Source organism: Dendrobium catenatum, unplaced genomic scaffold (genome assembly GCF_001605985.2).
Source record: "Dendrobium catenatum unplaced genomic scaffold, ASM160598v2 fragScaff_scaffold_1639, whole genome shotgun sequence".
Lineage (NCBI taxonomy): Eukaryota > Viridiplantae > Streptophyta > Magnoliopsida > Asparagales > Orchidaceae > Dendrobium > Dendrobium catenatum.
This window is the reverse complement of record NW_021320101.1, coordinates 1,584,831-1,607,991: the sequence shown is the minus strand read 5'-3', so window position 1 is coordinate 1,607,991 and position 23,161 is coordinate 1,584,831. Positions and strand designations below refer to the sequence as shown.

At 34.1% G+C, this 23,161-nt stretch overlaps 1 protein-coding gene across 3 annotated transcripts in view; it reads right to left on the bottom strand.

Annotated features, from left to right (window-relative positions):
* The window catches only part of LOC110110603 (mRNA-capping enzyme), a 74,232-nt gene that overhangs the window by 25,363 nt on the left and 25,708 nt on the right, over window positions 1-23,161 (bottom strand). For 2 of the 3 annotated variants that reach the window (XM_020842172.2, XM_020842174.2), the window contains exons 5-10: window positions 21,735-21,818; window positions 21,588-21,650; window positions 19,651-19,782; window positions 19,340-19,549; window positions 7,505-7,624; window positions 7,122-7,171 (exon numbers count right to left, since the gene is read on the bottom strand). In XM_020842172.2, the coding sequence (XP_020697831.1) occupies window positions 7,122-7,171; window positions 7,505-7,624; window positions 19,340-19,549; window positions 19,651-19,782; window positions 21,588-21,650; window positions 21,735-21,818 (659 nt within the window). The remainder of the gene's footprint in view (window positions 1-7,121; window positions 7,172-7,504; window positions 7,625-19,339; window positions 19,550-19,650; window positions 19,783-21,587; window positions 21,651-21,734; window positions 21,819-23,161) is intronic. The other variant, XM_020842173.2, reaches the window with a different exon arrangement.

Below are 23,161 nucleotides of genomic sequence, written 5' to 3'. Positions count from 1 at the left end.
AGTGATATTGGATATTTTGTAGGGAAAAAGCTTATAACTAACTGCGGGTTTGCTCATGGAGAGCTGCAGAAGCTTTGTCCGGTCTTCTGTTCTCATCCCCTCCGGGCAAATACCTACGAGGCTTCTTTTCCACCCTTCTTCTTGGGCTTCTAATCTCTCGTCTCTCCGCAAGTGCACTTTCCACCTGTATCTTCTTCCAAGTGCAACAAACTTTAGGGTGTACCTAGGTAGTGAGTCAAGGTTTGTAACGAGTCTTGAATATTTTGTGTTTTGTAATTTCTCTCTTTTTAGTTTTATTTAAAAAGCTTTGTTCTTCCACCTTCTCTTCGATGCGTTGCGTGGTTTAGTGGCGTTCATCGTGTTCGGTGTATTATCTTTCCATGATGCGGAGACGAAGGGTATAGGACAGGTCCCTATATTTTTGCCGCATCACCATATTTTCATATTCCCCCTCTTTAACTTGCGTACATCTCAGGGCTCCGCCAGCATTTCAATTGCAACTCCTCCATCTTCTTAAGTCTCATGTATATTGATCTTTGCCGATCTGTCATTAGCTTTCCATATCACAACTGTAATCTGTGGCCATGTGCACTAAATTAACGCTAACATAAGATCCCACCAACAATAATTCACTATGTGCCCACCATTTGCTATCAATTATGATGGGAAAAAGTAATTGAATGATAACACTAATAATATTATAGGGTCAAATGATGCCTCAAACATGTTAACAAATCTATATTTAACTTGACCGAAGTTATATAAAATAATCATAAGCTTAAAGTAAGGATATAAATAGTTGCATTATAGATTTGATAAAAAATACGGTTGGTAAGGGGCCATAGATAATATGTGATATTGAAGTACTCTTTACAGGAATAAAAATTTATGAATAAACAATAATGTGTTTATGTTGAACAATTTGAGCATTTGGTAAAAAAGAATCTGGTCAAGATTTACCAATAAGTTAATTGCTTAGCCAATGATAAAACTTCTGAACTAGTCATTGCAAATGGCCTCGTTATGATTTAGGCTCTTAATTTTCTTACAGTTCTATGATAATAAGTTATAATTTCAGTTCGTAGATATCTAGTTTGGAAGACAATTGTATCGCGTTAATTAACTGTATTATAAAGCAAACCAGACGTATTAATTTGGGTCGGGTTATGAAATTTATTCAGCGACTGCGTTCCTTCGTTTAAAAAACACGGTTCCACACACTACACCAAAATGTCCCAAGAACTGTTAAACCCCTCCACCTTTTCTCCCGTCGACCCACGAAACCACAAAATAGGCCTCCTTCTTAGCGGATTCGCGAGCCAATAAACTGCTGTTATTTTTCTGCCTTCGATCCGAACTTCCCCGATTCCTCTCCATTTCCGGACGGAAGAGCTCACTATACTCGACGTTGATCTCTTCAGCCGCTCCTGTTGTGATTTCTGGCTATTCGAATTTCGCTCCTTTATGCGACAATATCCTTCGTGTTCGATCGGAAGTTACGATCATTTTTGATTCGGAAAGCAAGAAACTCAGGAGCTCGCTATGTGTAAAAAATATTAAAATTGCAGCAAAAACCGAAAAGCTTGAGCAAAAGATTTTTTACTTGGAGACGATGTTCTTCGCATGAGAGCGGGATGAGTCGACTGTGCTTATGCAGGCTATAAACTTTCCTGTCTTTAAGATTGAAAACGAGCCCGAGCCCTCCTCTAGTAAAAACGAAGCCTAGTTTCTTCCTTCCGTACTAAGCCTACTGCCCCCCTCAGACTGCCCTCGCGTTTCTATTTAGATCGATAGTTAAACTGTATGAAGAATTATTTCTTTGATGATTGTGCAGTTTTGCAGAATCTGTCTATGATTCCTTTTACCTTTCTTTCTTTTCATGCGATTCAATGACTTGTATGAGTTTCACATGTTATTATCCATTCTCAGTCATAGTGAGTAGCAAAAACGTCTCTTGACCAACCAATAAAAATATATTTTTTGTTTAAGTTGAGTTTTTTTATAGAAGAAATAAGAACAAAATTTTGTAAGTATATATAAATTAAGTATGATTTAAAATTTTTTAACCACCATCTAATTATTATATAGATAATAATTTTGTTCTAGTGTTAAAAAATATGAGGTTAAAACATTGAAAAACTTTATATATTATATAATTCATTAGATAATTAAAATTTTTCTAAAAAGGTTAGTATTTATATATTAATTACGTGTACATAATTGTTATGGGGCAATTATGTCTTTTATGAATAAAATTCTCAAAAAGAAGAACTCTTAAACAAACAAAAATACTTTCAAGTATAATAAGGCACTTTTAAATATAATATTATTCAAACATATTCATTATTTGAAAACTCGCATTTTAATCATTTGAATCGGCTTATTCGTGCAACCTCCTTTTGAAAACTCCTTTTATGTAAGACATAAACCGAAATACAAAACGGAATTGCCTTCGTATAACCATAGCACATTGACTAATATATGAGTCATAGTTAACCATTGTATATTAAGTGCTATATGTGGGGTTAGAGTCCAGCTTATGGCACTTCCAGTTATTTCGTCATACTATGTGCATGTGCTCCAACACCATCACAGCAATTTCTTTCCCCATTATTGCTTCGCCTCATTGTTTGGCTCGATATGAAATATTGCCCAATCAGCTTAAATTCGATTTCTATGTTTCGAATTAACATAGCATGCAATGACGCTCTCTAAGGTATCTCCAACCCGAGAACTCTATTTTTTCACGCCAAAATACCGCATAAGAGCAAAAATGGTCGTGATGCTTGCATCCAATTCCAACGACCATTTTTTTTGCTTCTGCACACAAATGTAATCGACCCCTTCTCCTTTCCCGCATTTAATTCCGGGTTGGGCAGAGAAAAATGCGTTGCGTGACAGCCGGACACCTTCTTCTTGGCTTCTAATCTCTTCGTCTCTCCGCAAGTGACACTCCACCTGTATCTTTCTTCCAAGTGCAGCAACTTTAGGGTGTCCTAGGTTTATGATTCAAGGTTTGTAAGTCCTTGAAATTTTGTGTTTTGTAATTTCTTCTTTTTAGTTTTATTGTAAAAGTTTGTTCTTCCCCTTCTTCTTCGTCGTTTCGGTGATTATCTCCCGTGCGGGCGAGGGGTATAGGCATCCCTAGATTTCTTGCCCACACCAATTCTTCAATCCCCCCTCTTTAACCTTGCGTACATCCCCTCCGCAGCATCAATAAATCTCCTCTTCTTAAGCTCTTATTTGTCTTTGCCATCTGCATTCTTCCATTCCACTGTAATCTTCCATTGCACAAATTAAGCTAAAAAGAACCAACAATAATCTTCACTTATGTGCCCCCATTTGCTATCATTATGATGGAAAATAATAATGATAACACAATAATATTATAGTGTCAAATGATGCCAAATTACAAAATCTATATAACTTGACCAGTTATATAAAATAATCAAAGCATAAATAAGGATATAAATAGTTGATTAAAATAGATTTGATAAAACGGTGGGGGCCAATAGATAATATGTGAATATAGAATACTTTACAGGAATAAAAATTTATGAATAAACAATAATAGTGTTTTGTTGAACAATTTGAGAATTGGTGAAAAAGAATGGTCAAGATTTACCAATAGTTAAATATGCTTAGCAATGATAATATAACAGTCTTCGTCTTACCATAGCAATGACAATATATGAGTCATAGTCTAACCATTTATATTAAGTGCTATATGTGGGGGTTAGCTCCAGCTTATGGCACTTCCAGTTAATTTCTATACTATGCATTGCTCCAACACATCCTAGCAATTTCTTCCCCATTATTCTCCCCATTAGTTTGCTCGATTGAAAATGCCCAATCAGCTTAAATCGATTTTCTATGACATTCTCATTAACTGCTGCAATACGCTCTCTAAGGTCATCTCCAACCGAGAACTCTATTTTTCACACCAAAATACCGCAAAGAGCAAAAATGGCGTGATGCTGCTCCAATCCAACGCCATTTTTTTGCTTCTGCGCCAAGGTAACGACCCTTCTCCTTTCCCGCATTTTTCCGGTTGGCAGAGAAAAATGGCGTTGGTGAACAGGTTCACCCGCAAGCAAATGGAGTATTTTTTGGCGTTCGGCTGGAGCGAAGGAATGACGCCAAACGCTCGTTTGACGTTCGGTTGGAGATGCCCTAATAAAATCATTTCACTGTCCATGCAGTCAATTTTTACACAGCCTTCTAAACATTTTAATTTCAAGCTGCATTAAGTCCATGTATTTCATCTTTTTTATTTCAAATAAGATCATTGCTTTTGCTTGCTGGAAATCGAAATTGCAAAGCTTACTAATTAGCCATTTAAATAAAATCATCATGATAAGAAGATCCTTACAAGAGCTTTCTTACATAGGAAAGAAGCTTGAGACAGGGGTTGGTCTTCCCTCTAATTTTTAAGATGACAAAACCAAGACCAAAGAAGTGTCAAATGGTTCCTAGAATGTTTCCCTTCCCAAAAATATGCAAAAGCAAGTAAATGAGGAAACGTTCCAAGCAGTCCATTCTTCCCATGTAGAACCAACGCAGCAAACTACCACAAACAACAGTTAAACATCTTAAAAAAAAACACCCCAGCCCCAAAGTGGAATTCGAGAGTTAGTGATGTAGGATTACGATACTTGCAATGAATTTATTAAGAGCTTGCACAATTTATTGATTAGAGAAATAACAAATAGAACTATTAGCAAATAAAACGATGAATCAAAACATAAGAGCGGTCACTTTCGTTTAGGCTAAGTTACACATCAAGAGATTTGAATCATCAAAATAACGTAGGAAAATAACATCATGCAAAGTAGTAGCTTTCAACGGAAATCCCTAATCTAACAATAAGATTAGAAAACAATGAAGTGCACTCAATTCCCTATGTTTACTAAGCTCGGCAGAATCGGGCAAACGCGTCCTTCATGACTACAATCAAATTACAAGAAATGATTAGACTTAAGAAATACGAGAAAAGGAAAATTAGAAAACCTTCGTCAAGGATCAGTTGCAATCCACCACTCGACGATCTAATGTTGCTCTTCAATGGCTTCAACCAAGGTGTCCAAGATGCGTTCTATGTAGTCCTCAACCGTATGGTCGATCCTCGGGTTGACGTCGAAGAAGGTTGAAAGGAGAATGTGCACGAAGCCGTGTTCGTCGTAGGCAAGTCTGTAGTCAGTGTCAGGATCAGCCATTCATGAATGCTAGATGACGATTTCTTTCAAAGATTGCTAGTAACCTTGAACTCCGTTGAAGAGAAAGAAATTTCTCTTTAACTTGAAGTGGGGGTGACAAGGTGTGGCCGGCCAAGGGGTGGAGGCTTAGGGAGAAGTGGATGGAGGGAGTTAGAATTCTTAACCTCCTAAATATTCTCTTATTTGAGAATAATCAAAGGAAGAGATAAAAGCGAGAGGGGGGAGGGGGGGTTGATGAGGGATTTATTTCCAAACCCTATTGTTTAGACTTTGGAAAGTGATTAAGGGAGGTGGACTTTGAAAATTTCGGCCAAAGAGGAGGTTTGAGATTTGGAAATATTTCAAAAGAGGAGAGTTGGGATTTAGGAAAGAATTCCTAATCCTACTCTGAAGGAGCCGGCAGCATTAGTGGCTAAGGGAGGGAATTAGGGAGGAGTTAAGCACCTTCCAAATAAGAGAGCTCCTCACAAAGCAAGTGACTTCAATCAAATTTAATTTAAATTTGATTAGGATTTGATTGGGGATTAAATTAGGAAACTTTTCGTAAATAGATTTATAATTTATGAAAGATTTTAAATTTCAAATTGGGTGAATTTGAATTCAAAATTCTGTCCCAATTATGGCAATCTAGAATAGGAAATAAATCCAAGGGAAGGCAAGGGCTAGGGAGGCTGGCGGCTTGCTTGGGGTTCGGGTAAGGGGAGCCGGCGGCTAGGTGGGGGTGGCTTGGGGATTTTCGGTGGATGTGAGGAAGGGGTTTGGTGATGATGAATGTTTGGGCAAGGATGATGGAGGGGAGGTAGGGCCGACGGTGGTAGGGGAAGGGGGAAGGGGGAAGGGGAGGAGATAGAAAGTCGAACCACGAACCCGACTCGTCTAGGTTGGTGGGTGATGCACAATTCTCCCTCTCCTAGGGATCTCTCTCCGATTTCTCAAGCTCTCACAAGAACTCATGCAAGGGGAAGAAATATTTTAATTAATCATTCATTAACTTGAAAAGAATAACAATGGGGCTATAAATAGCCTCTTACAAAGACTCAAAACATAAAAGGATGATAATGCCCCTAGGACGTACATACGACCTACCTTCAAAAAAGGGTACAACGGGAAACTAAAAGAAACAAAGACAACAAAACATCATAATAAGAAAATGAATAAAACAAATCAAAAATACAATGACTCAATCGTGGTCGTAGATCGACGACCACGTCTCTGATAAACCTTCCACGATCTGATGTCCCCATTAGTTAGTTATCCCAAAAAAATAGTGCTAGTAAGGAGGAAAGGAAAAGAGTATCAACAAAAAACAGCATAGGCGTACAATCAATCTAGTGCAAATTGTCAAATAAATCAACCTTGGATGGTTTTCTTGGCACTGCATGCAACCTTACAATTTTTTTTTTCTTCCTTGTGTGTTTATGTGTGAGGGCAAATTATTGCATCCGGTCACCGGACGTGGAAAATAGGTTCGGACATCCAATAAAAATTTGCCACATCACTTGCGCTTTTGACTTGCGCTTTAGTTGCGCTTTTGACTTGCGCTTTAGTTGCGCTTTTGACTGCGCTTTGACCTGCGCTTTACCTGCGCTTTAGACGTGCTTAATTTAAAATAATATTTTATTAATATCCGGACTTATCTCAGCGTCCGGTGACCGGATGCAATAATTTTCCATGTGTGAGGGGGTGTATAGAGTCTTTAAGCTAAAATTTTAAATCAAACTTGAACTCCACGTCATAATAAGTGCACATTAATCATTGAAACTAGATCTTAATCATACTTCCACCAAGATTTACACACAAATAAAGTCCACAATTACACGAGGACAAATAGCATAGTTCAAACCAAGCAAAGGGTACTAAGATTGATAAAAAATTACAAGTAAAAGAGAGGGAAACAAAGTATACCTATTCAGAGATACAGGATGAGATCCTGGAAATTGTGAAGTTCCCTTCCCCTAAAAAAGACAATAACAACATAAATTTCAAATATTAACAATTTCCATGTAAAATATAATGACAAATATCCTTTAGAATAAAACAACGTAAACAGGAGGATTTGACATTTAAAAAATAAACCCATAATTTCTTCTGTTAAAAACATTGAATTCAATTTACAGATTTTCATTTTAATAAAGATAAGTTGAAGATCAGAATGTCATGAAAATTAATCCAGACAGCTGAACAATCCAGAAACCAACAAATGTTGGTATTTAAAAAGAAATGCAGTCGAATGACTTGAAGAAAGTGTGTCATCAACTAGTAATACGAATCATGGGCAGAAAGCATACGGTGGGAGACAATTCAAACAGAGAGTAGCATTTTTGGCGCAAAAACTCTTGCTCATCATAGCAAACTGCATCCCCTAAAACATCATCGTTAGTTATAGGACCGTTCTCCACATGCTGCTCCTGAAAACAAAAAATATAATCCAAATCAGAGAAGATAGCAACCAAATCACTGCTTAAACAGCCATAAAAAGTTTCATGCATAACTAAGGAAGCAAGGCAAAATAGACAAATGCATAAACTAATAATTCATAACTTAAACCTTAGAAAGTAATTCATCTTCATTTTTTCTTCATATATATCTAATCTTCAAACTTCCCGAGTGAAATTGAACTTAAGGTTCAACTTAAATGGATTACACAAATAAATATAAATTAAATAATGGCAAAGGACTCAAAAGCCAATGCAACATAATTGAGCTATGGTGATGATATGATTGATCAGGAATTAAGCCTTGAGAATTTGTGTACCTAAGAATATTTCCATCAAGGTTATGTAGCCTCAACAATTATTAAAAACAAGATTGAACATAATAAAGAATTTGACAAATGAAAGAGCAGAACTGCTCATCACAATACCTTTATCAGTTACAATTCAAGTCTAAAAATAGTTCTTTTTTTTTATGATTTAAATCTTATACCTCAAATTGAGAAATCGAACACAATACCAATCAACCAAATAGTTGATAGTAAAAAAAATTTAACATGAAACGAGATTATGATTTATACCCCTCAAAGAATAAACAAACCAAAATAACAATAGAGATGCATGGTGAAGATTGAAAAATACAAATAAAGTGGCCGAAAATGCAGTTTTAACTTGTGATTTAAAAACAGGCAATATAGTCGATAACACTAAAAAAATAACCCACAATGCTGAATTCCAAATCCGGGCTGAAAAAAAAAAGATGATGAATAAAATCAAAGTAGGGAAAAAATTACACCAAGGAATGAATGAAACACAGAAGAGAAAAGAAATGTAAAACTTCATCTAGGAATTACCAATTAGATCCCAAACAAAGCAACATGATTACTCGATATAAAGCAATAAAACTCTAGGTGTAACATGAACGAAAAAAGCTTACACACAGACACTGTGCTGAACCAAGGTATGCTCAAACAGAGAAGTAATCATTTTTTATATTTAGTTGTAGGTGCAAAAAAGAGCCAGTTGGAAGTGAGTTAGTAAGCTAATGGGTCAATTTCACATTGAACTTTTCACTGTGATGTTCATTTAGGTGAAAGAGTATTGTGATCGGGTTTTACAATATTTTGATGGTGGGGTGGAATTATGATATTTTGATGGACGTAATGGATTTTATGAGGATTCTAAATGGTTGGCAAGTGTGGGTAAAAAGGCTTGTGAGAGCTTCTAGTGAAGACAGAGATGGTTGCAATGGAAAAAAAGAGGGGGATGGCTATGATACTTTGTAACCCCACAAAACTACTTCAAAGAATCACAAAGATGAATTACTTTGTAGCCACACCCTAGAACTAGTAATGACAAAGGTCTTTGAAGGCCCCACCAAAAGACTTCAAGGAGAAGGATATGAACCATCTTCAAGGAGTTCAAAACAAACACACAAATTTTATTACTTAAATCATTGACTTCACCTAAATGATACTTACTTTAATAGACATAATCTAAGGAAGGGAGAGGCTTAAATAAGCCAAAATGAAAAGTTATAAGCCAATAAAAATACACCTCAAGAACTCATAACTTGGACGGGCCAGCTATTACTAGAAGGAAACGCAGCAGCATTAAATTAAAGCACACAATGCATTATACTCTAAGCTAGTTTCGTCAATGACTTATAAGGAAGGAGAATTGTCTTAATTACATCAATTATTACTTTGGTCATGACTCGTATGAAAAGTGAAGTACTCTTATAATTAAGAAAATGTTGAGTTCCTTGAAGAGAGGGTTCGACAATTTGCTAATACACCTTAATTGAGGTTCATCATGATTGACCATGATCTACATTATAGTTTTTTGAAGAAGGTGGTCGAATATACTAATAGAGGATGGAGATCCAAACCTTCAGTGTCCACATGCTTGATATTTAACTTCACAAACTGAACTTAATGTTTATGCTTGATATTTGATTGTTGTGATATATTATCTCAACATCATTAGGTCAATTTACACTCGAACAAATAAGTATAGAAAATAAGTCTAACTGTCCTTAAAGGTTGACATGGGCCCTTTCGACCAGCAAATAAATGACTGATTTACTAAAACAATAGATGTCATTCCTAGACCTGTCAAAAACGGGTCATGGGTCGGGTTCGGGTCCAACCCGAAATTGACCCGACACTGTTCAACCCGACCCGACCCGACCCGTTTTTGCAAACGGGTCGGTTTTCCGAACCCGAACCCGACCCGCGGGTCGGGTCCAATATTGATAGGTCTAGTCATTCCTCTACAAAGAATAATTTCATACAAGACCTTTAAACTTCCCCCAAATCTTACCTCTTGAATGATTCGATTTTAGTTCAGTTGTAAATCCTTAAGAACTGCTATATTAATAAACATGGCAGTTCGGAGCCCTAAATCCAGCATATTTGTAGCCCACAGAAACATGAAAGCAACAAATGACCATGGACACTATCCTTTGTGACCATATGAATGGATACCCTCCCTTACTATACACAACACCCAAGATTTACTGTGGAAGTGAAACCGACCCAACAATAACTTAAAGTCTTAAATGGTTCGTTTGTATGTCAAATAGGCTACAATGATATTTTAGTGGCTCTTCCCTAAAATCCATAAAAAACGGTCAACTAAATTTAAGTTTATAAATAATAATCTAATCACTTAAATAGAAACATATAAAAGGTCTAACTTAGTAAGCACAATAAATGTTTCATATTAGATACATGCCCTCAAGAGTTCTATAGCAAAAACCTTTCAAAAACTATATATATAACTATGTATATATATATATATATATATAGACACATATAACAACAAGTCTTTATCCCACCAAATGGCATCAGGTATATGAATCTTTTTTCTTCATTATGTCCTATTAAAAGTCAAATTATCATTTAAATGGGATAAAAAATGTCATTTTTAATACTTGCTAATCAAGTTTAATTATTTCTAACTCAACATTTCTTAATATAGACCGGATCTGATACTCTCCTAACAAGGTCATCAAAAGGCCAACGTTTTATGTGACCAAACCATCTAAGGCAACTCTCTTTAATCTTATCTGCCACTGGAGCTACTCCAACCCTTTCACATATATATTCACTTCAATCTAAATGTAAAATCACTCATCCACCTGACATCCTCGTCTTTGCAACACTTAATTTAGTTTTATGTTTCTCTTTTAATGACCGACATTCTACACCATAAAGCATTGCAAGTCTCACTGTCATTTTATTAAATCTTCCCCTAAGTTTAAGGGTACTTTTCTATCACACAATAAGCCCAATGCATTCCTCCACTTCAACCATCCAACTTGAATTCTACTAACAATATCCCCATCTATTTCACCGTTGTTTTGAACAAGCCTTCAGGTGCAAGGATTTAGCCTTTAAAATAGCATCCATTCAAACATGCAAACACTAGATAAAGTACAAAAATAAAATAAAAATATGATCAGCTATAATAGGAGACAGAACATGCTAAACTAAAAAAGAAACACAAAATAAATACAATAACTATTATATTATAAAATGATATTTGCAAATACTACATTAAAGTCATGAGACATGTTCGAGCAAGAAAGTGACAAATAACATGAAAAAAAAAATTTTTAAGTTAGATTGCTCGAATCATTAGCCTTCTTAAATAATTATATCAACGCCATGTGCTCTTCATCTAAGTGGTGTTGTCTTTTTTGTCATGAAATAGAAATAACAGCCAAGAACAATATGGATTGCTGGATGGAGTAAATTGAAGAGGATTCGATCTTTTTTTTTTTTCCTTTTTTTTTACAATGAATAAATGAAAAAAAAAGTACCCCATGTAGTGGGACAAAGGCTTGACGTTGTTGTTGTTGTTGTGAATGAATAAAAGAAAATCTTTCTAGTACTAAAATTTCATCTAAAAAAATAATCAATAGGTCAATGCTTTCTGTAATAAGCAAAAACTTCATAATATTATAGCTATTTTCTCATAATAGTATTAGAACTTCTAATAATTAATCATCCAAAAACCAAACACCATCCACAAATCTATCTTTCCCCTGCTAAAAGAGGAATTCTCTTTTTTAAGTGATCTTCTAGTTTCATAGGATGTGTTGGCATATTACACCCATTTGGGAACCATAAGCATAACAAATTTTAAAGCAAAACTCCCCATCTCATCACACAACCCTCCTAACATCAAGTCCATGGCTTAATAAATATAAGATTTGAGTAATACACTATGCAGAATGAAGGCTTTTACTTTGAAAGGGAAAATGCACCCATTCATATGCATATCACTTAAGGCCACTACCCACCCTTCAAAGCCCTAACTCACCCAATGTCATCGCACCATCGTGCCGTCATGTCTCTATCACACTCACCTAACTTTGTAGAGCTCAACTTCCCTACCAATACTTGTGCTTCTCTTTAATCTTTGCCCTTATTCTCAAAGATTTATAGCGTCGAAATCAAGGATTCGCCTCGTACTTCACTTCTTCCTACACCTCTCCATCATTCTTTAATAAGCATCTCAATATTTAGGGTTGGAGCATATGTCATGCCCTCTCCATATTTTGTGATTCTCATCGAGAAGACCTTTAGTCAATCTATGAACCTAAGATGGCATTCACCCTTCTACCTCTTATTTCAACTTTTGCCATTACTACACTGGCTTTGGATGGTGGATCCATTTGACATTATCATCATCATCATCATATCCCAAAGTCGAAGCAGATCAATAGCTCCCCCATTATTCTTAATCCTATCCTTGATGTTTCCTCCTGTCGAGCCAATATTCCCACTTTCTTTCGGTGATTGTCCTCCTTTTAACCCTATAATTCTCTCTTTATTCATTAACGTTATTTGAGGATGGGTTCTTTGCAATCAGCTCCTGTTAGAGTTCCAATAATCTTTCGACAAAATCCATATCCTTCTCAACATAAGGCATCTTCCACCTTTCAAGGTTAATCCATTCTCATTTTATGAAACTAAGATTACTGATTTGGCGATAAAATTTTCATCATTAGTTGGTAAATTTGCCTTTGGCTTCCGTGGAGATAATCCACATATTCATGCCTAATTTACATTTGATTGATAATTTTTATGTTGGAATTCTTAACCTTCATCATGTGTTCATCAATCCATCTTTGAAAATATATTATTCTAAACTATTTTCATATAGATCATATTATGTGGATAGATATCTATAGTACATGATGAAGTGGTTTTCATACTTTGAAACTTCTTAGGAGCTTCATATTACCCTAATAAAGGTAGTTTTACTTTGTCCTCATATTCACTTTACTAACCAATCAACATTAGGCTCACTTGGGTTTTTTTTTTTTAGGCAAACAAAAAAAAGTGAATGTTACCACCGCCAGACTCTCAAGATCATTTTGGACAGAGTTCTTGTTGAAATTGTAGTTTATACTCCTCTAGAAAGAGAGAATTGGATTGGCACTTCTTCGCGTGGTTATTCACAAAAAAAAAAAAATTGCGGCCTACCCTCCCATTGTCGATCTTGCAAGATATTTGGCCAAGAATATTTTGCTTGCTTCAAGGCTCAATCCTAAATTCAGAAAATCATCTTCTAAGGGCCCTAATGTTGAGGAAAGTGCTTATGATTATAACATGGGTTCACAAGATTTATATGTAATAAATACAAATAATCAAATTCAATCTACCAACTTGTCAAATGTTCTTCCTTTGCATTGCACCTGTAGATTGTAATCAAGTTTTCAAATCGATTCTTGTTTCTATTTTTTAGTTCAAGCCTTCCCAAGTTGTTGCTAGTTCTATTGATGTTAGTATCCATCCAACAGTTCCATCTATGGTTTCAACAAACACCATTGTTTAAAATTGCACAATATGAGATGCCGCTCAGCACAATTTCGACCAAAATGTTTAAGGTGCATGCCTCAAGCTTAAAATGTGAGGCATACACCTCAATTGGTTGAGGCGTGGGTTGCCTCACCAATTCAATTTATTTTTTTTAATAAAAACTTAGACTAAACTAAGTTTCCTTTTCATTTCGATATGACTTCGTCTGCATTCCCTCATTGTATATCCCTAGGCCTGCCTACAATTTGCTTTTCCTCAAGTGTTGCTGCTTCGACTTCACGTGAAGTAGAGTTTCGAAAGAGTTGTTAACGAAGCTTCATTGCTTTCTTCAACTAAATCGTTATTTTTGTCAGATTGAAAGCCACAATAGGTGCTCAACGGCCAACGCAAAGGTAAAACCACTTGAATATGTTATTATTTAGGGGAGGGGGGAATCCCAAAGGATAAATTCAAATCTTTGTTATCTTTCCCGTGCTTGTATTTGTTTATTGTTAACTTAGCATTTGGTTGATATATTATTAGGAATTGATATTATACTCGATATGGAGTGGCTTTTCATATCTTTTAAATTCAAATCTTCCATGATTTTTGACTCTATAGCAAGTGAATAATTTATATTTTAAGTTGCATATACAATAAATTTGTTGATCCTGCATGCCTTTGATGATGATGAGTGGCTTGAACTCTTGTTTTGAAATACAATACTTCTTGATCAGTTAAAATTAGATCGAGCATGTGAATTTAAAAGAGGATCAACTATTACAATTTGACCATTCATGTAACCTTCAAATGACATAAGCTGACATATATTTTGCATTTTTATTAATTTGTTTCGAATCATTTTTATTACTAGAATTTTTCTCAACTTGTTATTGTAGAGTTCTGTAGAAAATGGTTCGAGACAAAGCAAAAATACATCGGGTTATAGGAAGGACTCTGCGTGAAAATGTAGCTATCAAGTTGATGTGGGAGGCAACAACAAGATGTATATGTATTTGAAATGTAATTAATTATTGTGAGAAGGTGGTGAAGGGTGGTGTCATTTGGATGAACGAGCACCTATCAAGATCACACAAGAATATCGTACCTTAAGCCAAAGTGCCTCATATCGTAAAGGGGAACATTAAAGCATACATGAATAAGTCAACAATGACAAAGCACATAACACAAACAATTTGATGATAGAATTGACAATGGCTCATGCTATGGAAGCGAGCATAGTGATCAGGATTCATCTTTTTCATTGCAACACATGTCCTCAATGGCTGCAAGAGGTCCCATGGATTAGTACATAACAATTACAATGCTATCCCATTTAACGCTGCAATATCCCCTTCTTACTACAACATGATCCATTCAATTGGAGTCTATGGGCGAGGGTTGAGACCTCCATCCATATATGATTTGAAGACATGTATTTTAAACGAAATGGCAAACACCGAGAAAAGTATTGAGTAAATTAAGAAAATTTAGAGCCAGATAGAGGTTCCTATCATGTCTGATAGATGGTCAGATATAAAAAGAAAAAGCTTGATCAATAACCCTTACGACACAGTGTTCTTGAAGTTCATTAATGCATCTGATCAAATAAAAGATGTTGACTTTCTTTTCAGAATGCTTGATGGTGTCATTCAAGAGATTGGGGAGCACTAGGTGGTTTAGGTAACAACAGATAATGTCGGTGCTTATAAGTTGCAAAGGAAAAACTCATGGAGGAAAAAAAACATTTATATTAGACTCATTGTGCTGCACATTGTATTGACTTAATCCATGAGAAACTTGGGGAGTTGTCACAACATAAGAATACACTAACAAAAATAAAAAAGATAAGTAAATTTATAGAAAACCATTCTTGAGTTTTGGCACTTATGAGAAGCACGCAGGAACAAGGTTTGTCACTGCCTATTTGACCTTGCAAAGCATGTTGGAGGAGAGGAAGCCTTTAGAAGCTATGTTTGCCACACCAAAGTGGCTGAGTTATGCTTGGGCAAGAAAATATGAGGGGAAAGAAGTTAAAAAAATTATTTTAAATGATAGATTTTGACAAAGTGTGATGTATAATATTTCAACCACTAGGCCACTGGTGCATATTTTGAGGATAGTAGATGCTGAGAAGAATTATGCTATGGATTTTAAATATAATGTTATGGATGAAGCAAAATAGATGATTTCCCATAACTCAGAAGAAGAAGAGGGCAGCAAAATGGAATTTAGGAATATTATTAATGAATGATGGGAGCTACAGCTTCATCAGCACTTGCAAACAACAGGCTATTATCTGAACTTTCAGTATGTAGAAAATAAGTTAGAGAATCATAAGATGAAAATAGCATTATACCAAAGCATGGAGAGGCTTATAATTGATTCATATGAGAGAGCAAATGCTGACATATAATTGGTACCTTTCAGGAATAACGGAGGCTTTTTTGGATTTCAACATGCGAAGGACACTATTTCCAAGCAATCTCCAGGTAATTTGATTCATTGATTTAATGTACAATAAAAATTTATATATCAACATGATTCATTCTACTTATTATACTCATTTATTTAAACCTCAATTGAGTGGAGAATACAATTTAATGACAACATTTCAAAATTGTAATATTTCATTGTAAAGGTTTTGGAATTAATATGCTCTTCACCTGGACGTGAATGCACTAGAGCACGTCAAGTGCACATGAAGAGGAGAAATCGGCTGGCAACCCAAAGGATGAATTATTTAGTGTACATCATGTACAACAAGAGACTTAAATACATGAACCTGAAAAAGAAAGTGTTGAAGAATGACGAAGACCATTTGATTTATGAGGACATGGCATCAGATGATGAGTGATTTGAAGATAATAAAGTGGATATAATACCATATGAATTATGAGAAAAATATTTAAACGTTAATATCATTGATGGTGATAAAATTGAGCATTGCATCCACCACAATCCAACCATGGAAAGAACTAAACAAAAAAGATATATAAAAAGAATTTTATTTTGTTAAAGCTTATTTACATTGAAGTACTCTGCTCATATTTATATTGATGAAAAATAATTATGGAAGAAGAAGATGACTGAAATAGATGAAATAGAATTAAATTGGAGGCATTGGACTCCACAAGTGATAGAGGCAGGGGAGACAACAATTTGTTACAATGATGACTCAAATAAAGATCCCCTCAATAATGACAGCACAAATGACTTCTAAATTTTCATACTATTATGTTTTTTTAAAGAATGAAATGTGGATGAATAGGGATCTGGGAAAAAAGGAATTTGGAGTTGAACTTCATGACTTAGAGTAATATGATACTTCTATGTAGATCATATTTTTATGTTGTTTTGTAATTTTGCTAGTCATGTTTGTAATTTAACTCTATTTAATGCAATTTATCGATTGTCAATTTATGCCTTATGCAATTTGTTCTTCATTTGCATGTCAAACTGCTACTTCATAGTTTAATAAAGAGATAATATGTCATTCTTTAACATACTATTTGATTATTTAACAAAAAAAATTAACTTTTAACCTTCATTTTCACTTTATGCATTTTTTTAATTTTGAGGCTTACACCTCAAAACCACTTGAGGCTTACGCCTCACCTCACTTACAAGCTGCTATCTTCTAAACATTTAATCCATTAATATAATTTCCCACTTATTTAAATGGATGTCTCACTAATAAAAATAATATCATCAACAAAAAATATACACCAAGGCACCTTGCCTTGAATATCCTTTTAAAGCATCTCTATAACCAATACAAAAAGATATGGACATGATATTTTGATCCTTTAAATAAATCTACCATGGTTGAAAACTCGAGTCACTACACAGATACTTCTAATATTAGTCGATATTTCATCATGAATATCTTTAATAGTATCAATATATATTTAACATTGGTGCAAACGTTTTCTTGTTTAAAATTACGCAATATGAGACTCGCCTCAGCGCAATGCCAGCGAAAAATGCACCAAGGCTTATGCCTCAAACTTTTTTTATTGCCACCTCATCTTGGCTTATGCCCTCCTTTAGGCACACCACGCCTCGCTGATGTGAGGCTTACGCCTCACCCTATTCATATATATTTTTATTAAAAATTATCTAAATCCTAAATTAAAGCCCCAAACAAATCATGATTAAATGCATCCCCAAGCCGTCACAACTTCCTCTCGACTGCCTTTACCTCCAGTCCTCCATTTTCTCCAGAGTTGCCACCGTCATAGTCGTCGCCGAGGATCACTTAAAACCCACAGACCACCGCCGCCTTCTTTAAATTTTTAAGAGTATTAATCTCATCTTTATGTTAATAAAAAATATTTATGTAAAAGGAAGATGGCGGAAATAATGAAAAAGAAGCAAATTGGGAGGGATTAGACTCCATAGGATGAGACAAGGTAGAGATCAATTTGTTATGATGACTCAAATAAAAACCCCCTCAGTGACAACAGTGCAGATGATTTTTATGTTTTGTCAACTATTTCATTTTTCTTTAGGAATTAAATATGGATGAATAGGGAACTGAAAAAGGAATTTGGAGTTGAACTTAATATTATATGATACTTTTTTTTCAGTCATATATTTAATATTATTTAGCTCTTGTAATATTTGGATTTTAATTTATTTCACATAATTTATCACTTGCCACTTTACGTCATGTGCAATTTTTTATTTGATATGTATGTTAATTTATTACTTTATAATTCAATAGAAAGTTAACATATCATCCTTTAACATCTTATTTATATATTATATAAAAAATCACTTTTAATATTTATTTTTACTTAACGCAACTTTTTAATTGCGCAATTTTAAACCTTGCTTAAAGCACAACAATTCAATAGTCATGGTAGTAGATCAAATGATTTCCTAAGATCAATAAAAAACATATCAAAATCATTTATTTGGTTCTATATTTTCTCATTAATTTTCTAACCCAAAAATCACTTCCATGATAGATCCTACTTGCACGAAACTACATTGACTCTCCAAAATCCAAAAAAAAATAATCTAAGCTTAGGATGCTTTAACCTCTACAATAGTTCACTTTATACTGACTCATTAGTTTAATTCCTCTGTAATTAGCATAACCTTAATGGTCAACCTTATTCTTAAATATTGATAAAAAAATAATTCTCCAATCATTTGCCATTCTATTAGTCTTCAAAATTCTATTTTAAGCATTTGCTAATCAAATCACCACAATATTCCTCGTAACTCTGCAAAACTCAATAGTAATGCATATGCATGTTTTACTTTTATGTCTTTTTCAAAGAAATCTCTACTACACTTTTTTAAATCAATCTATAATATAATTCACAATTTTGTTCATTGTACGCTTTAAAAAATTGTTCTTTTTTTAGGTCCTCATTTATTAATTTCTTTTCAAATTTCCTTGATATCTTCGTTATTAAATTTAACCAAAATCTCATTATCTTCACTATTAATGCATCTCACTTGACCACCTAGATCTTTTATCTCATATCTTAGCTATTTTATAAATCTCATTTTTCCTTATTATCAAACTTATTATATAACTTGCATTAAACTATGTTGCATTAAATCGCAATAATTACGAAGCTTTCAGGGAGAAATACAAATGTAAATAAGTAGTTATATATAGATATAAAAAGTGACGATAGTTATAACGCATGAACAAATATGATAGCTATAACCTAGTAAAAATAATTGAGAAGAATATGAAGTTTGCAATTAAAAGCAGTCTACCATATCCTACTTGACCACCCAACTATTCCAATTATTACGTTGTACTAAGTACACAAAACAAGTCAATGCTTTAACCGTGAATTGAATATAAGATTTTTAAGGAAGACACAACATATCATTCAAAACTTACATGTAAAAGACCAATATTATCACCATCCTCCTCATCATCTTGATCCTGCACAGCTTCGCCATTCAAATCAAGATCAGAAGATCTTTTCCAATCAGGAGTGGGAGGGCAAACCAATTTTTCAGGGCATTCATGATAAAAAGAATACAATGCCTCTATATAATCCCTTTTATAGATTCCTGGAGGACGTGCCACCTTAAATAGATCAAGAGCCTGCAAAGGATAAAACCAGCGGCAGAAACTAAGTTGTATTGATCACATAACTACCGAGCTCATAAATACATAATAGTTAAATCTGAAAATTAACAGCATACCTCAGTAACAGAACACAATTTAGTGCGTATAAGATAATGGACAATCATAAAGCCAGTGCGATTATGGCCATGAGTGCAATGAACAAGTACAGCTTTACGAGAATGCTTTTGGCGGCCAATAAACTGCATGACCTAGAATAAAACAATTAAAGCAAAGATGAAATAGCAACCATCAATAGATGAGCAAGCGTACCGAGAACAAGCTGTCAATTGAACACGGCACATAATACATCTAAATAAAATAAAATAAAAAATAATAATAATACATCTAAAAAAATAATAAGAAAAACGAAAATAGAAAAATTAAAAGGAATTGATAACAAAACATGTTAATACTCCAATTTAAACACTATAAGTATTATCTATTCAAATAGTGAAGAGGAAAAATATCAGAAGTGCACATGATACCAATGCACAAAAAAAAACTCAAAAAACCCATCAAAAGGGTCTGACACTCAGATATTTTGCATTATTCAAGAATAACAAATATAATCAGTGCCAATACTTTTAATCCCATCTCCAACATAACCCACTTACCACTGTGACCCCACTACCAAAAGCCTACTCACTATTCCTAAACCTCTTTTATTAAAAACATTTCGCCCATGGAAGTTGGCTATTGATTCATGATATTTGAGCGCAAAAGGAGCTTCTTCATCTCCTCATCCTCAAAAACTACCATACAAACACGTGATGTATTCCCATAATCTATTCTAACCCTTCAATTGGCAATTGACAGCCACCTAAAAATATGACAAGGCAAGGAATGGACATCGATCAATCTTACCACCTATAGGTTTCAAAGCTATAAATAACACAAGTTCCTTTAGCCAACCCACATAGATCCTTTAACAAGATATAATAGAGGGCGTATTCTATTGCTTCAAGGCCCACTGGGAATTAAAGAAATCGTCCTCTAAGGTTTCTTCTATGGAAGTTAGCACTCATAATCAAGATATGGGCATAGAATAACTGGACTGTAAATACTCATGATCAAAGGAAGTCTCCATATTGGGTGTTCTCATGACCAAGATATTACTCTAGATTCATCTCGTGTGTTAGTGTCTTCATTTATTATTGATGCATTATTGATTGGTAGCCTCTTCCACTAGTTTTGGAAGTTGGGAACTCTAATTTATCTAAAGCCAAGTCTGGGTAAGACATTTGTCAACCTATTATAAATCCAACTGCTACTCCAACTGTTTCTTCTCCATGTGATACTACAAGCATAATCAACAATGCAAGAATTTATAGTTTTCAAGAGGAGGGTTATGATAATTCTAGTTCATTTTAATCTCACGAATCTATCAAAATTTTTGTTGATTTAACAGATAAAAATTTTCAGCTAGTATTTTTCTCATCAAGGCACTGATTGAAAGTATTTCTCCATTCACCCAGATTTATTAGATTCCAAATGACATGTAATAATTCCCCTGATAATTTTGGCGTTCTAGACTTTCATGGCGTTTGTATATTTTCATGATCCATTCTACAATTGACATTACTCTCTATGCTTTATATTAACTTAATTTGATGTATTTTCTTGATCCATTCTACAATTGACATTACTCTCTATGCTTTATATTAACTTAATTTGATGTATTTTCTTTTTCTTTCTTAATAGTAATCTGATGTAATACTTCTTCACTGACTAGTTCTAAAATTTCATTGTTAAAAACAACAAATATTTCTCTAATTTTTGCAAGAGATCAAACATTTTTCTCTCAAGTTCACTATGTTGATTAAGTGTCAAAATTTATTATTATCGTTAAGATGCACAGCTCCATAACTCCCAGTACAAAAATCCATAAAGGACAACTAGATTCCATCAGCATATAAAGGTAAAAGATAACATACAACACAAAAGTGCAATCAAGCTTCAGAAGTTTAGCATGAATGTGTTCCAAATATGCTGACTAAAACTCAACAAAAGTTACCTCATAAACAAATTTATTCACAGACTCGTTATCTGGCACAGCATCACGTCCCTTGCATGCAATCTGTAATGGTTAATCTTTAAAGCCGACTATTGCCTAAAAATGAGAAAATTATCAATAGAATAAAAAAACCCCGTTTTCTCTCACCTTAATATACTTAATGCCCAGCTTTGTATATTCTAATGGAGAATAATATCGGGTTGTATTTGTCAAATCCACGACCAAACCAAGCTGTCAAGAAGTCAAGCTTCAGATAATATGATTAATTTTAATCAGTTTTGACAAAATTCCATGCACACGGAAGAGTATCAACATAGAAATGCATTTCACGTAGAATCTCTGTACTTCTACAAGTATAATAGCAGCCATGTGTACTTGAGCTTTCAAATGTGAAGGAACAAGGAGATAATTCATATTTTTCCATTGAAACCAAAAATGTTAGAGCCAAACAAATTCATGTTACCGGTCAAGCAAATTATTATTCAGTGCCACTGAATTTTCAACACTAAAAAAAAAACCAAATTTCAACAAAATTTATTGAAAACGGAGGATCTGAAAATAAAGAATTATCAAAATCATTAAGTCCTTTCTGCACGGTATACCAAAAGGGTTAAAACTCAAATGGCGATCCCCTAGATAATGTTTTCAAGCTTTCGGAGGACTGTAAAACTAAGAATCACACTGACAAGTTCTATAAAAATTCTAAGCATTTATTGTCAAACTAGTATTTTTAAGGTTTTCAAAGGATTTATGCCTCAGATAAGGACCACATCAAGAGGTCAAAAGTATTACTTTTTAAGTAACAATTTCCCTAATTCATATCAGAGGGCCAAAAGTCTTCGGAGTCTTCTGGGTAATTTGTTCTAGAATGAATAAATTCCCAACGAATCAAATGAATAAATTCATAGGACATGCTTAGCATTAATTGTCTCAATTACATAAGTTGAGTTTTCAAATTATTTATGGATTTTCTGAAGGACATTACAAAATTCTGTGTTTTATTAAAGTTTAGCAACCAATTTATTATAGGCTCCTAAACTGCTATAACTTGAGGTTCTTGCATATGGATGAAGTTGGGCAGGGTCAATCAAAGTCCAACTGACAACTTTGCTTTCTCTACTCCTTACTCTTCCTCTTGTTCCCCTCAGCTCTAAACGAACATGCTAAAAGAAAATTGCTACAATATAAAAAAGAATTGAAATTTGGTCAAGCAAAAAAATCAAATCAACTTATTCTGAACTTCTATTCAGATGTCAACAATCTTTCTGGCTGATAAATAAAATAATACAAATAAATTATTAAACATGACAAACCTTTTACAAGTTCTATAAAAAGAAAGATGTTAACTCTTAACATTTCTGAGCAAATGGCATGAATTTTTTCATCATTTTTTTAATTTTCTACCCAACATCTTTTAAAAATAATAATAATAAAATATTTATCAAAAACCATTTTTAGATCTTTAAAATATGTTCAACATTCAATATATAATATCATAGACATACCAAACAAATATGTAGTTTTGTTTTTTTTCTAACATAATTTACCGCTGCTCATTCTATCACCATCATCAT